Below are 14,548 nucleotides of genomic sequence, written 5' to 3'. Positions count from 1 at the left end.
CCAGATCCAGGGACTGCTTAACACAGTTCGTCATCTTCAAGTCTACTTCCTTCTGCTATATCCCCCTCAAAACTCTCACTTTTATCATTTTCTTGACATGCACTTTATTAGTGAGCCCTTTGTTCCTAGAGTTTGTTTTAAGTGGTGGATATCATTACTGATAGGGACACAGAGCATGACTCTTTCCTGGCTGTTCTCTTCCCCTTCCTAACATCACTATGGTGTGTGTGTGGTGAGCATTTGCTTGGAAGTCTTCATGCACAGGGGAAGTTTGCTCCATCGTGATCATGTTCACATGTATAAGACCCAAAGAGACAAAAGTAGTTATCTTTCTTTCTGTGCCAGGGATATACGTGTGAGCTTGTTGGTCACAAGGGGGGAATTGGACTCACTTTCTCAGTTCAGCTGTCATTGTCCCTTGCTGTGAAGTCCAGTTGCTGATGGATATTTTCCCCTCGATGACTGCTTCCTTTTATTGCTTTAGGGCACTGATATAGTGGAATGCAGAGAAAGAGCTTCACAGAAGTGGCAGAATTCATCTTCCTGGGTTTCTCTATCTTTGGAAAGCACCAGATAACCCTCTTTGTGGTTTTCCTTAGCATCTCCATTTTCACTCTGGCTGGGAACATCATCACTGTGACCGTCATTTGTGTTGATCGTCACCACCACATACCCATGTACTTCTTCCTGAGCATGCTGGCTAGTTCTGAGACCGTGTACACATTGGTCATCGTCCCACGAGTGCTTTCTGGTCTTATTTTTCATAACCAGCCTATCTCCTTGTAAGACTGTGCAACCCAGATGTTCTTTTCTGTCATCTTGGCCACTAATAATTGCTTCTTGATCACATCTATGGGCTATGACCGCTATGTGGTCACCTGCAAGCCCCTGAGGTACACAGTCCTCATGAACAAAGGAGTGTGTGCTAGGTTAGTCTGTGTGTCCTTTGGCACTGTTCTGGTTATGGCAGTTCTCCATATAATGGCCATGTTCCATTTGCCCTTCTGTGGCATTTAGTCATGAAACTTTTTAGCATTGATACCACTATCAATGAGATTATCAATTATGGTGTAAGTTCATATGTGATTTTTGTTCCTGTGGGCCTGTTTTTCCCCTCCTATATCCTCATTATCTCTTCCATCCTTAAGTTACCTTCAACCAAGGGCTGGAAGAAGACCTTTGCCACGTGTGCCTCTCACCTCACTGCAGTTATGGTCCACTATGGCTGTGCCTCAATTGCCTACCTCAAGCCCAAGTCAGAAAATGAAATAGAAAAAGATCTTCTCTCTGTGACCTACACCATCATCACTCCTCTGCTGAACCCTGTTGTTTACAGTCTGAGGAACAAGGAGGTCAAGGATGCCCTATGCAGAGCTGTGGGCAGAAACATTTCTTAACAGGTTGAATTGTTTTGTCAGGAGAACTTTGGTCCAGTGTAATGTGTGTCTACTCACAAACATGCCATGATTCACAAGTTCATCAAATACAATGTTTGTGGAGAATAATGTCAAAGAGTTGAAATGCTTTTCCTTCTCATGCTCTAAGGGCAAAGCAGAAAGCAAGGTTTTTGCTCTGTCAAATTTTGTTACCAGATACAAGAATCATTCCAAGCCAGATTAAGACTACTCGTTTCTGTGCCTGAGGAGTTCTGCTTGCAAACCTCTTTTGGCCCTCACTTTACCTGGCTGTTCTCAGACAGTCAAATCCTTGACCTAGTCTGGTAAGGAGAAGTGGAGAAAAGGCAGTTGGAACAGATGTGAAAGAGGTCTTAGGAAATGAAGCTGCAGAGACAGCCTGAGGATGGCTTTCATCCTCAGAAGTTAAATCATTTACCCCGTGACAGTCATTTCAGAAACGATTTTCTTAATTCTTGCTGATTGAAGAATGAACAGCCTCAGCAAAAAGGGTCATTTCTTTCATTATCCAGCCATGTTAGCTCCTTAGCTAGTATTCATTTCTGTGTGTCTCCCTTCCTTCTTTGCAATCAAGGTAAAAATTTCTGTCATTCCTAGAGGCTAAGCTGAGAGAGAATGTATTGGTGGCTGTTCTCTGTAACTGCACTTTTATCCAGATGTACTTGTTATAAACACACTTCTTTTTTCAACCTATGGAAGCCTTTCAGATTTAAAACTTCTATGTAGTAACTGCAGTGGCATTGAAGTAGTTGTCTTAGATACTGGCTATTCTGATTGCAGAGTCTAAGGCAAATGTCATTGAATTCCCTTCTATCAGCAACAGTGCAAACTTATCCTTCTCCCAATAAAATTTATATCAAAATAAGCATATTCATGCTATGTTATTTTATATCCTCAATGCATGTGGGATCTTCCTGGACTGGGGCACGAACCCGTTTCCCCTACATCAGCAGGCGGACTCTCAACCACTACGCCACCAGGGAAGCCCGGGAATATATTTTTAATAGACTTTTCTTTTTGTAAATTTATTTAATTTATTTATTTTTGGCTGCATTGGGTCTTCGTTGTTGCGCGTGGGCTTTCTCTAGTTGGTGTGAACAGGGGCTACTCTTTGTTTCGGTGCATGGGCTTCTCATTGTGGTGGCTTCTCTTGTTGCGGAGCACAGGATCTAGAGCTCAGGCTTCAATAGCTGTAGCATGCAGGCTCAGTAGTTGTGGCTTGCAGGCTCTTAGAGCGCAGGCTCAGTAGTTGTGGCGCGTGGGCTTAGTTGCTCAGCGGCATGTGGGATCTTCTTGGACCAGGGCTCGAAACTATGTCCCCTGCCTTGACAGGTGGATTCTTAACCATTGCACCACCAGGGAAGTCCATGTGGGAATATTTTTTGTGGATCTTACTACTAGTTTATCTCTGCTCTGAGACAGAGCTGGAAGATACCAAGTGACACTGATATGGCAACATGTCTTTTCACACACTTCCATTGTGATTCCATCCCCAGGGTAGTTCCTGTCCCTTACTTTCCAGTTTTATTTTTTTGTTCTGAACCACAGAAATAGTATTGCTGCATCTTCTAGGTTACTTTCCAGTTTTATTTTTTTGTTCTGAACCACAGAAATAGTATTGCTGCATCTTCTAGGTGACCTGTAATTTACTCTCTGTTCCACAGATCCTGATGTGAGGAGGTCAACAGGGCTGGGGTTCTTTGTCCAGTGTCCCTCGTTGCAGGCTCTCACAGTTGGGTGACATCATAGCTGATGTCAGAGTCTCGTGATAAACATCGCTGGGTATCCCTCTAGGAGAGGTATCTCAACCTGAGGTTCATAGTGCCTTGAGGAGTAGTGTTTGGAAGGGCTTAGAGGGGTTTTGAACTTTATGGAATTATTTACTAGATTTTTTGCACAAGTATGAATGTGTCATTTCCATCATATTCTCAAAGAATTTTCTCTGGTATAAGTATTTCTTCCCTCAAATCCTAGCAGAAATATACCACAGAATCCAATTTTCTTCTTTTATAGATCATTTGCTTCCATAATTTCCTTAAACTCTCTTAGAGAAGCACTCTTTGACCCTGTCCACTTTTGCCTATGTGGGCACTGCTATTTTTCATTAAGTTGGGGAAATAGAAGGTGTGTGTGGTTCTCAGCTGGGAGGATGAGGGATAATGGGGGGTGGAGAGATATCAGAAGGCACATGTGGTCTTCTGTGTTGAAAGTTTTCTGGCCTTCTCCCATCCCGTCCCCTCCATTCCCTAAGTGTTTAAATATCATTCTTGCCCCTCCCCCTCACACCTCATGCATGAGTGAATTGCCCACTAATGTTAGTTGTTTTACACACTTTGCATGACTTTAGACTCACTGGAGGAAGCAGCTCCTACAGGAGAAGTGCAACAAATAGTACAAAAGTGGGTAGGCCTATGTGGTCTCATATCCTTCCAGTACAATGAATCAGGAACAGTGAATCGTTTTATTGCTCTCTCCTGTAATTATGCATGTTACTTAGATTGCTCGTTAATGTGGGGGCTATCTTCATTATCTTCTTTCTTTTTGTTATAATTCTCTAATGTCTCACTCTACCCATATTTCTTCATCTTGCTTCTCTTGTGCATTGCAAATACCTCTTTTCTTTTAGCACTTTTTTTTTGTTTATCTCTTCTGTGCATCAGAAAAATAACCATAATGTCAGTTATTTATTCAGTCTATGTATATTTCTCAAGCACTGTGTGGTAAGCAGTTAACTAGCTGTGGGGTTACAGTAACGAGTAATGCAGGGACTCTGTTTCAAGTTATTCACAGTCTGATGGGGAAGACAGACAAAATAGCAAAGAATACCAAAACTTGCTATAGGCATACATACAGGATTGTTGTTTGGAGTCAGGAGTGTTGTGCAAAATAGAGAACTGGTCAAATCTATTTAGAAGGTCAGAAAATAATTCAGAGAAGTGATATTTAATTAACTTTTTGTGGCATTGGGTCAATTGAAGTCTGAGGGAGGGATGAGGGAGGACAGTCAAGGGAAAGAAAAGAGCCTGAGCAGAGACACACAAGCCTGAAAAAGCTAGATGTACTAGCAGGTGGGTATTATTCATCTCTGTATGCCCATTGCTGTATTGAATATTAGCTTGACAAATAATAGGTACTTAATAAACCTTTGGAAAGATGAATGTGTGAACAAATATTAAGTATAAGGTCTTGTCCAGGAATTTCCAGTTTTTTGTTTGGATAGACATATCATATCATATTCCCTCTGCCTGCCATATAGACTTCCCTCACCTAAAGTAAACTAACAGAAAATGACAAAATAGAGGTGACAACCTTGGGAGCATAGTTGAAATTACTTTTCCCCATTGCAGGATTGCCTATAAGCAGTTCTCACTTGTTCCATAAGCTCAGTTGACATTCATGCATTTTTGTTAATTAGTCACTTAAAACTGGGCTGGAGGGAAAAAAGCCTTCTTTGGAAGGAAACTGGATTAATACTAGGTTAGTATGTTTTAGCCATAACCAGAAAAATAACAGGCTTGAAACTGATTGCTTGATAGCTTGACATATAAAACCAAGAGTTAAGATAGTTTAATACTTAACCTTTTAGAAAATAAAATGTGAAACAGACTATTACAGATCTTAAACATTCTGAAATAGGATTTTCACAGTGTTGACTTTGTAGCTTCTCTAGAGAAAAACCAGTTTCACCTGATATCCTTTCATACTCCCTACTTGCAATGCATGATGGATTAGAGAATATAGTTGCAGCCCTACCAACAATAAGTAGAATAAAACATTTTCTTAATGAGTATAAATGTTTCCAGGAGGAGAGAGGAGGGAGGTAGGCAGGAGGGATAATATTAAGCCATATTAAGATAGGAAGTAAGTGACCCACAGGGCTTAATTTTTAAAAAGGCATATTTAAAACGTGCATGATCCCAGATCAGTTTTGATGCTGCTGCTGAATGAAGTATGTACACATGTGTGGTGGTGTATGTGTTCGTGCGTGTGTGTGTAAGTATGCACATATATTTTTGTGAGGGGAGAGATAACATTTGGGAGTTTTAGATGTGATGAATGCCATGGTCAAAGGTATTGATAATAATGCTTTATTTGAATTATTTTATAACTATCCCTAATATTTATGTAACTCTTTACAGTTCACAAAGGTCTTTCACATTCATGACCTCATTTTATACTAACAGCACTGTGTAAGATAAATATTACTACCTCATTTTCAGAGAAATACACTGGGGGTAGATTAAGGGACGTTCCTAAGGGCACATACACAATTAGAGATAGAAGTAGGACTAAAAATGGAGCCTCAGTTACAGATCTATTAATCCTAAATTCCATGCTCTTTCTGTTACTCCATCCATCTGTACAAACACACACACAATTTATTCTAATCAGGGAATTTACATGCTCAAACACACAATTTATTCTAATCAGGGAATAAGGTATGATGAATGAGTAAACTTTATGTTTTAGATCCTGGAGCTTCATTTCAGTCAGTATTGATAGACTGTTACTGAAATGTTCTGTTTTCATTCCTGCCTTTGTAAACAAAGTATATTGAACCTCATGAATATATTTCTTTAAATGTTTACCATAAGCATTTAAAATTACCTTGTATTGTGGTTCATTGATATTGTCGGTTGAAACTGAGATTATGTTAAGAGTCTTTGAGTTAACAGAGTTAAATGACCCACATATTACAGTATTTTGTGAATTTTGTGTTAGCATTGTATGATTTCTGACTTTTTAAATGATTCATTTTGTTACGTCAACAAATATGACACGCATATCCACTCTGAGTATCAGGCACTGGGTTAGGCACTAGATGCAGAGATAAGACCTGAGCCTTGCTCTTGAGTAGCTCACAATCTGCTTGCAGCCAATTTCATTAGAGTGTGATTAGTGCTATACACAGAGTACCGTGTAACCCCAAGAAAGAAAATGACATGACTCAGTTGGTGACTTCATCCGTTCGTGTATTGGAAGATTCAGGTCAAGGTGAATGAACTTAGCAAGTCCAAACACTGTGCTGTAGGGAGACTTCCTGACATTGTGCCTACTCAAAGATGGCAAGTGCACCAAGATTAATGAATCCAAGTATTTCTATAATGTATCCTCCACAATGCCCAGTATACAATTAAATGCTCAACATTGGAATAAACAGAAAAATATGACCCATAATCAAGAGAAAGATAGTCTGTATAAGTTAACCTTAAGATGGCCCAAATTAGTAGTCAGGACTTAAAAGCAGGTAGTATACATAGGTTCAAAGATTTACAGGAAACCATGCTCTTAATGAACAAACAGATGTGGAATCTCAGTTAAGAAATGAGAGCTGTAATAAGAAGGAGATAGAATTTATAGAACTGAAAATTAAAATATTTGAAATGAAATATTTACTAATCTTAACAGAAAATTGTAATTGGTAAAAGACAGGGTCAATTAACTTGAAGATCAAATTCAATAATTTCTATTGATCTAAGAACAGAAAAGAAATGAATGAAAAGTCTCAATGATTCATGCAACAATACAAGAATTCTAATGTCCATGTAATTGGAGTCTCAGAGAGTAGAATGTGTCACAAAAATATCTGGAGATTCATTGGCCAAATTAGTGAGAAATATAAACTAACAAATCCAAGAATCTCAGTGAATCCCAAACAGGATAAATAAAAATAATCAAATCTATGTACATCAGAGCTGAATCTTTAAAAATCAAAGATAAAGAAATCTTAAGGGTTTCTCTGGTGGCACAGTGGTTGGTAATCCACCTGCCAATGCAGGCGACACAGGTTTGAGCCCTGGTCTGGGAAGATCCCACGTGCCACGGAGCAACTAAGCCCGTGTGCCACAACTACTTAGCCTGCATTCTAGAGCCCATGAGCCACAACTACTGAGTCCATGTGCCACAACTATTGAAGCCTGTGTGCCTAGAGACCGTGCTCCACAACAAGAGAGGCCACCGCAATGAGAAGACTGTGCACCGCAACAAAGGGCAGCCCCCGCTCACTGCAACTAGAGAAAGCCCGCAGACAGCAACGAAGACGCAACACAGCCAAAAATAAATAAATAAATAAATTAAAAAAAAAAAGAAGTCCTGAAAGTCACCAGGTTAAAGTGGTAAATTACATGCAAGGGAACAATGATTTCACTGACTTCTAATTGAAAACAATAGAGACCAGAAAACAGTTGAGTGACGTTTTTAGTGTTAAGTCAGAATTCTATATCCAGTAAAAAATATCATTCAAAAATTACGTATATATGTGAAATAAAGATATTTTCAGGTAAGTGAAAATTGAGGCAATTATACACTACCAGAAATGCTAAAGGAACTTCTTAAGACTGAAGGGATATGACACCAGATGCAAGCTATAGATATATAAAGAGGAATGAAGATCACTATGGATATATAAAGAGGAATGAAGATATGTTAATATATGAGTAAACAAAGGTATCTTATTTTTCTTTCAGTTGTTTTAAAGAATATATTATAATTTAAAGAAAATATTATGACGTAGTATTGTGAGGCTTATAACATATATAGATGTCATATACGTGACAACTATAGCATAAAGAAAGAGGTAAATATAACTATATTGTTATAAGATGCCTTTGTTTAACAAGAAGTGGTACAATTTTAACTAAGAAAGATTGTAATAAGTTAAGAATGCATACCCATAGAACAATAATGAAAAGAATAATGCAATGAGGTATACCTATGAAGGCAGTACAGAAATAAAATAGAATACTAAAAATATTTAAGTATTTTAATATTTAAGAAGTATATTAATATTTAAGAAGGAATAAAGGAACAGAGGAACAGCTAACAAATGAGACAAATAGAAAAAATAGTAAAAGAGTAGACTGAAATTCAATGGCATTGAGAACTGTATTCAACCTAGGTATATGGTTGACCCTTCAGTGATGTGGAGGTTAAGGGTGCTCACAGCACACCCCTACTACCCCCATCCCAGCAGTCGAAAATCCACATATAACTTTACAGTTGACACTTTGTATCTGTGGTTCTGCATTTGTGAATTCAACCAACCTCAGATTGTAAACATAGTAATATATGTATTGAAAAAAATTCATCTATAAGTATACCTGTGCAGTTCAAACCTGTGTTCAAGGGTCACCTGTACTAAACATGTCAGTGAAAAGGCAGATGTTGTCAGAATGGATAAAAACAAGCAAGACTCAACTATACACTCTTTAAAAAAGAAATTTGACAAAAATACACAGATAAATTGAAAGAAAAAGTGTAGGGAAAGATATACCATGCAAACTCTAATTGTACTGAAGGGGTTATATCTTCTAGAACTTCTTTAGCAATTTCTGGTAGTGTAGAAATTATCCCAATTTTCACTTATCTTAAAATGCCTTTACTTTCACCTTCATTTTTCATTAATATCAAACAAAGTAGACTTCAAAGCAAGAAATATTATCATAAATAAAATGGGATATTTTATTAAAATACAAGCTAATTCATCAGTAAGGCATGACAATCTTAAATATACATGCTCCTAGTAATAGAGTTCTAAAATAAATAAAACAAAAACTAAGTTAAAGAGAGAAATAGATAAATTTACAATTCTGATTGGGGATTTCAATACTTGCTTAGCAATTGATTGAATGAGTAGACGGTAAATAAGCATATACAACAGCTGTTCCACGTTTTACCACGTTTGACCTTTTGATATTTATAGAATCTTCCAACCAACAACAGCAGAATACACTCTTTATTCAAGTGCACATGGAAGCAAGAGTGGACATATGAATCATAAGACTCAATATATTTATAAGGATTGGAATAATAAAAAGTATGCTCTGTGACCATAGTGGAATTCAATTCTAAATCAAACAAAAAAAATCTGGGAAAAACATTTAGAAATTAACACACAGCCTAAAAACTGATGGGTTAAAGAATAGATTATAAGGGAAATTGGAAAATATTTGGAATTGAATAGAAATTAAGATGAAAGATATTAAAACTTGTGAGATTCAGCTAAAGCAGTGCTTAGAAAATATGATTGCTTAGTGTAAAAAGAAGTGTTATCAGTCATGGTCCATTCAGGAGATAGAAATCACACAGCAATTTGAATAAAGAAAGTTTAATATAATGGATTAATTGTAACATGGGATTACTGTTGGTTCAGTGATGTGTGCGGTCACAAATGGCCAGGTGACCATCTCACCTTCTAATTAAATTTAATTATTTCTGTCCCATTCCCTGGTTAGAAATATTTTGCCCATGAGAACTAAGACCAGTGGAGCTAAGGATGCTGGGACAGGAAGAAAAATCCTGCAAGTGAGTTATTAGGTGAAATGGGAGTAAAAGGAGCCATTACCACTTCTACCCCTTAACTCCTGGACCCATGAATTCTGGCTATATAATTGTCCAATTCAGAACATACAGATTTAAAACAGAACACTATCATTTTAAGATATCTCAAAGCTGGTGGAGTAACTGAGTCATTAGTAAGTCATTCATCTTTCAAATACATCAGCTATTTCTGGATAATGGGGTAAGACTAGTTAATTCCATAAGCATGAGTCCATTGCTGTACTTCCTGTATTGTGAAATGAATTCCTTTACCAGATGCAATGCTACAGGGAATGCCATGATGGTGGTTAAGGCATTCTGAGTGTCCACAGGCAGTAGGACTGGCAGAAAGCATTACAGGTAGGGAAAGCAAATCCATTTTCAGAATTTGTGTCTATTCCAGCAAAGACAGATTTCTGCCCCTTCCATGATGAAAGAGGTCCATCATCATTAACCTGCCACCAGGCTGTTTCTTAACAAGAAATGATGTCATATTTAGGGGTTATTATTGGTTGCTGCCTTTGGCAGATTGGGTGCTCAACAATGATGTTATCCAGGTCAGCTTTGATAAGGGGAAGTCCATATTGTTGAGCCTAAGTATAGGTTTCATCTCTGCTAACATGGCCATTTTGTTCATGGGAGCCTTTGAACACACATTGAGGTAGCTGGGGAGAAAGGCTGATTGACATCTATAGTGCATGTCATTTTGTCCATATGACCCCTATAAGCCATCATTTTGATTGATGAGCCATAGTGAGATTTTGGGTACCAAAATGTTAGCATAAATTTTGGGCCAGTGTCAAGTAATCCTTGAAAGGTCTTGGTATTTCCTATTACTTGGTGAAGTCACTCTAGTATATGGGTATAAGTCCCTTTGGGGGAAGGTTTGGTGGAAGATTTACAGTGTGTGTTTGTATTAATGATGCAGGGTACTTCCTCAAGGAGACTTGGCCTCCCTTTCAGTAAAGGAACTCTTGATCTTTGAATTGACATAGGTTTGGAAACTGGTTGATAGACTGTGATGCTCCACTGTGTTGACTCAAATCAGGTAATAGGTGTAGTGTTAGCTCTGGTCTCACACACAGTGGATCAGTTGGTTCAGGGACCTACCCGGTCATTATTTCCTCAGTTCTCTAATGTAAAATTAGAATAGACATGCTCAGTAACTGGTAGAATTCCTCACAGTGCCTCCCTGACATACAGGCCATGTGGTAGGAAGTGTTAAGTGGAAGCCCCTAGAATTTCCTCCCCCTCTCAAGATAGTAAATGAGAAGCAATATCACATTACTGTGGGAATTGTAGAGATGAATGGTACCATAAACGACTTGAAAAAGCAGGGGCGATAATAGCTATCACATCCCTATTTAATTCCTCCAGTTTGGCCTGTGAATAAGTCAGATGTGTATTGGAAAATGACTGTGGGCTATTGTAAACTTAATCAGATTGTGATGCCAGTTGCTGTTCCTGTCCCAGATGTAGTGTCGTTACTGGAGCAAATCCACATAGCATGTCACACTTGGTAAGTAGCTATTGACCTGGATAACTTTTTCTTCATACAAATTTTAAGTACAATCAGAAGCAGCTGCTTTTACCTGGCAGTGCCAGTAGTGTATTTTCAGTCTTGTTTTAGGACTATGACAATTCTACTGCTCCCTGTCATAATATAGACCACAGAAATCTTGTCTGTCATGACATTTCATAGAATATTACATGTACTAGTGTATTGATGACATTGTGCAAATTGGATCTGTTGAACAGAAAGTAGCAATTACTTTGTTGCCTTCATAAGTATAAGAGGGTAAGTTATAATTCTATATCAGTCAAGGCCCAATTAGAAAAATGTCACTCGGTAATTTGAATAGGGAGTTTAATATAAAGAATTAGTAGGTATAACAAAGAACTGGAGCAATAAGATATTAGATAGTAATTAAGATAATTCTAAATAATACAAGAATAGCAGATACAAGGAACAGATACTATCCCTAGGGCTAAGATAGGGTATTGTGGGAAATAAATTTTCTCTAGATTTTTTTAGTGATCCTATAAAAACCTCAGTTTCCTGAGCCATGGAAATGCATACACTATCAGAGTAGAAGGTTTGCTTTCATTTCTCCTAGGAACATTTTACTCCTTACAATGAAGATTAGGTCTGACACCATTTGTTTCTTTGATGGTGGAGCTAATTGCTTTCATACAATAAGATTCTCTTATCTCCCCAAGAGCTACAAGGTTACATTTCTGGTAAGGCACCTAAGCTGTAGCATTATCTCTCTGCTTGTTTACATTTCAGAAGGGGTGGAACCTGGAGCCATGAAGAAATTTCTAGGTTGTAAAAGCCATAGACACTCTATTATCTTCTTCCTGGAAAGATGTATTTGCATAACAAAAGATTAGAATAAGGATTCTTTGCATCCTGTCTCCAAGGAGACTCTCTCAAGAAGGAGAGAGAGAAAAATAATCTCTTTCCTCTGTATAAATGGAAGACATTTATATTTCTCCATCTCTTGCATACAGAATGGTCCTGCCACTTGTGTAGAATACATTTTCCATCTGGTTCTTATCATATCACTTTGCAGGGTTGCAAATGCGGAGAGACTAATGATCCAATGTCATTCTGACTGTTGATTGTGTGGTGAGCATAATAAGAAATCTGCTGATTCAGAACCCTCATGTGTGCATTCAGGAAAATTTAATAAAGATGAATGTTAAAAACTCAACCAACACCTGAGGAAGAGACAACCCTTCCTGCATAAGGATTAATGTCCAGACCTTATTGGAGGGGGCACAGCATCAACCCACTGTATGACAGAGACATTGCAATGTGCCATGCTGGGAGAACTTGGTGGAAATCTACACTTTGGAATGTGCCAGAAATCTGCCCTCTAGTGTACTGGGGAAAGCTATTCTGAAGGTAGTATCTTGCTGGAAATACTTTATTATGCAAAGAAGGATGCTGAGGAAAATTGCTTATTTTGGGGTGCTATTGATTGCCATGCACTGCAGAGCTGGATGTTGGAATATCTGCCCATGTTGCAGGAACTTGCTGCTGGTGAAGCCAAGTCATGCTGAAGAAAACTGCCAAATGGAGCATAATGGAAATGGAAAGTCCCTTCTTCCTGCAGTGTGTCTAATAGTGCTCTGAAATGACAAAGCTTAACATTGTACCAGTTGTCAAGGGCCCAGCTCAGTTTCTTTAGAGAAAGCAATGAAGGCAAATTTGAAGTTGAAGGGCAATAAATTGATAAATGGCACACAAAGAAAAGTGTAACATCAATTATATATTGCTCCTTCCACTCAGGAAGCAGCAACTACTGTGTTATTAGTCCTTTCACCATAAAAAAAATAATAAAGTGGGAAAAACGTATGAATCAATTGTTTTCAGATTTTAGACAATAGACAGTGAAAGATTGTGATTCTGGAGAGAATAAAAACACAAAAGTTAAGCTCCATGATTGCCCTGAGCTTTTGCTTAGAGGCTCTTTGCAAAACATGGCATAGGGAAGTAGAGTTTAAGCATGAGCTGAGGAGACAAATGTTGGAATTTAGAGATGGCAATGTGGCTGGAACTTGTGGGGCAGAGTAGCAGAGAAGAGGAAGCTGCACAAAATAAAACCTGCAGAACTATGCATAAGCATCTCTTGGTCTTTTGCAGAATACTAAGGTATGCGTATGTGGAGCCAGGCATTAGAAGGCTGGCATATAACTATTATGGGGAAATGTGAGCTAAACAGAGGTTCTAATGTTTACATTTGGCTGTGAGACATTGGTGTTTGACAAACTAGAGCAGAGAAGCTTAGCTGAACGTCCTGGGCCCTCAAGTGAGACCCTAGTAAGACCATACCTAAGGAATAGAGCCACTCTAGCTCTAAAGTAAAGACTGAGTCCTGCCCTATCAAACAGAGAGTTCAATCAGGTCAAGCTCAACAGGATCCACAAGTAACCTATACACAACAGAACAATGTTCAATGCTAAAAAATGCAGCACACCACACATGAAATTCAAAATCTCCAGCATTCACTAAAAAACTACTAGGTAGGGCTTCCCTGGTGGTGCAGTGGTTGAGAGTCTGCCTGCCAATGCAGGGGACACGGGTTCATGCCCCAGTCCGGGAGGATCCCACATGCTGCGGAGTGGCTGGGCCCGTGAGCCGTGGCCTCTGAGCCTGCGCATCCAGAGCCTGTGCTCCGCAATGGGAGAGGCCACAACAGTGAGAGGCCCGTATACCACAAAACAAAACAAAACAAACAAAAAAAAAACTATTAGGTATATGAAGAAGCAGAAAATGTCACTTATAGTCAGAAGAAAATCAGAAGAAAGAGATACATACATGAAAGAGGTGATGGAATTAGCAGGCAAGAATGTTAAAACATTTACAAATATTACATATATATTCAAGGATTAAAAGAAACCATGAATGTAGTGAGAAGAATGAAAGATATAAAATAACAAATGTGCCTTCTAGACATAAAAGAGACACATTATCTGCAAAGAACATTTCACTGGATTAGATTAATAGCAGATTAGGAACTGTAGAAGAAAAGATAATTTAACTTGAAGAAAAAGCAATAGAAATTACCAAGAAAGGAAGACATAAATAAAAGTTCAGAAACACAGTTTCAGGAACCTGTGGAAAAAAATTCAAACAACCCAATATAAAACCAATTAGAATCCCAGAAAGAAAGAATAGAGAGTGAGGAGTGCAGTAAAAATATTTGGATAAATACCAGCAGTACTATTTTAAAATGATAAAAATTTATAAACCCACATAATAGTGAAGGTCAATAAAGTGCAAGTAAGAGAAACAGACACACACA

The 14,548-nt window shown here is 38.2% G+C and overlaps 2 protein-coding genes across 2 annotated transcripts in view; one reads left to right on the top strand and one right to left on the bottom strand.

The window, feature by feature from the left end:
* The window catches only part of LOC112403084 (putative olfactory receptor 10J6), a 130,335-nt gene that overhangs the window by 49,787 nt on the left and 66,000 nt on the right, over window positions 1-14,548 (bottom strand).
* On the top strand, window positions 502-1,397 carry LOC112403540 (olfactory receptor 10J5-like). Its single transcript, XM_024751075.1, is given in 2 exon segments — window positions 502-1,006; window positions 1,009-1,397. Coding segments are annotated over 2 exon segments (894 nt in total).

This window comes from Neophocaena asiaeorientalis, unplaced genomic scaffold (assembly GCF_003031525.2).
Source record: "Neophocaena asiaeorientalis asiaeorientalis breed wild unplaced genomic scaffold, Neophocaena_asiaeorientalis_V1.1 scaffold315, whole genome shotgun sequence".
In the NCBI taxonomy this organism is placed as follows: domain Eukaryota; kingdom Metazoa; phylum Chordata; class Mammalia; order Artiodactyla; family Phocoenidae; genus Neophocaena; species Neophocaena asiaeorientalis.
Note: the sequence above shows the minus strand (reverse complement) of the source record. Positions and strands in the feature narration are given on the sequence as shown.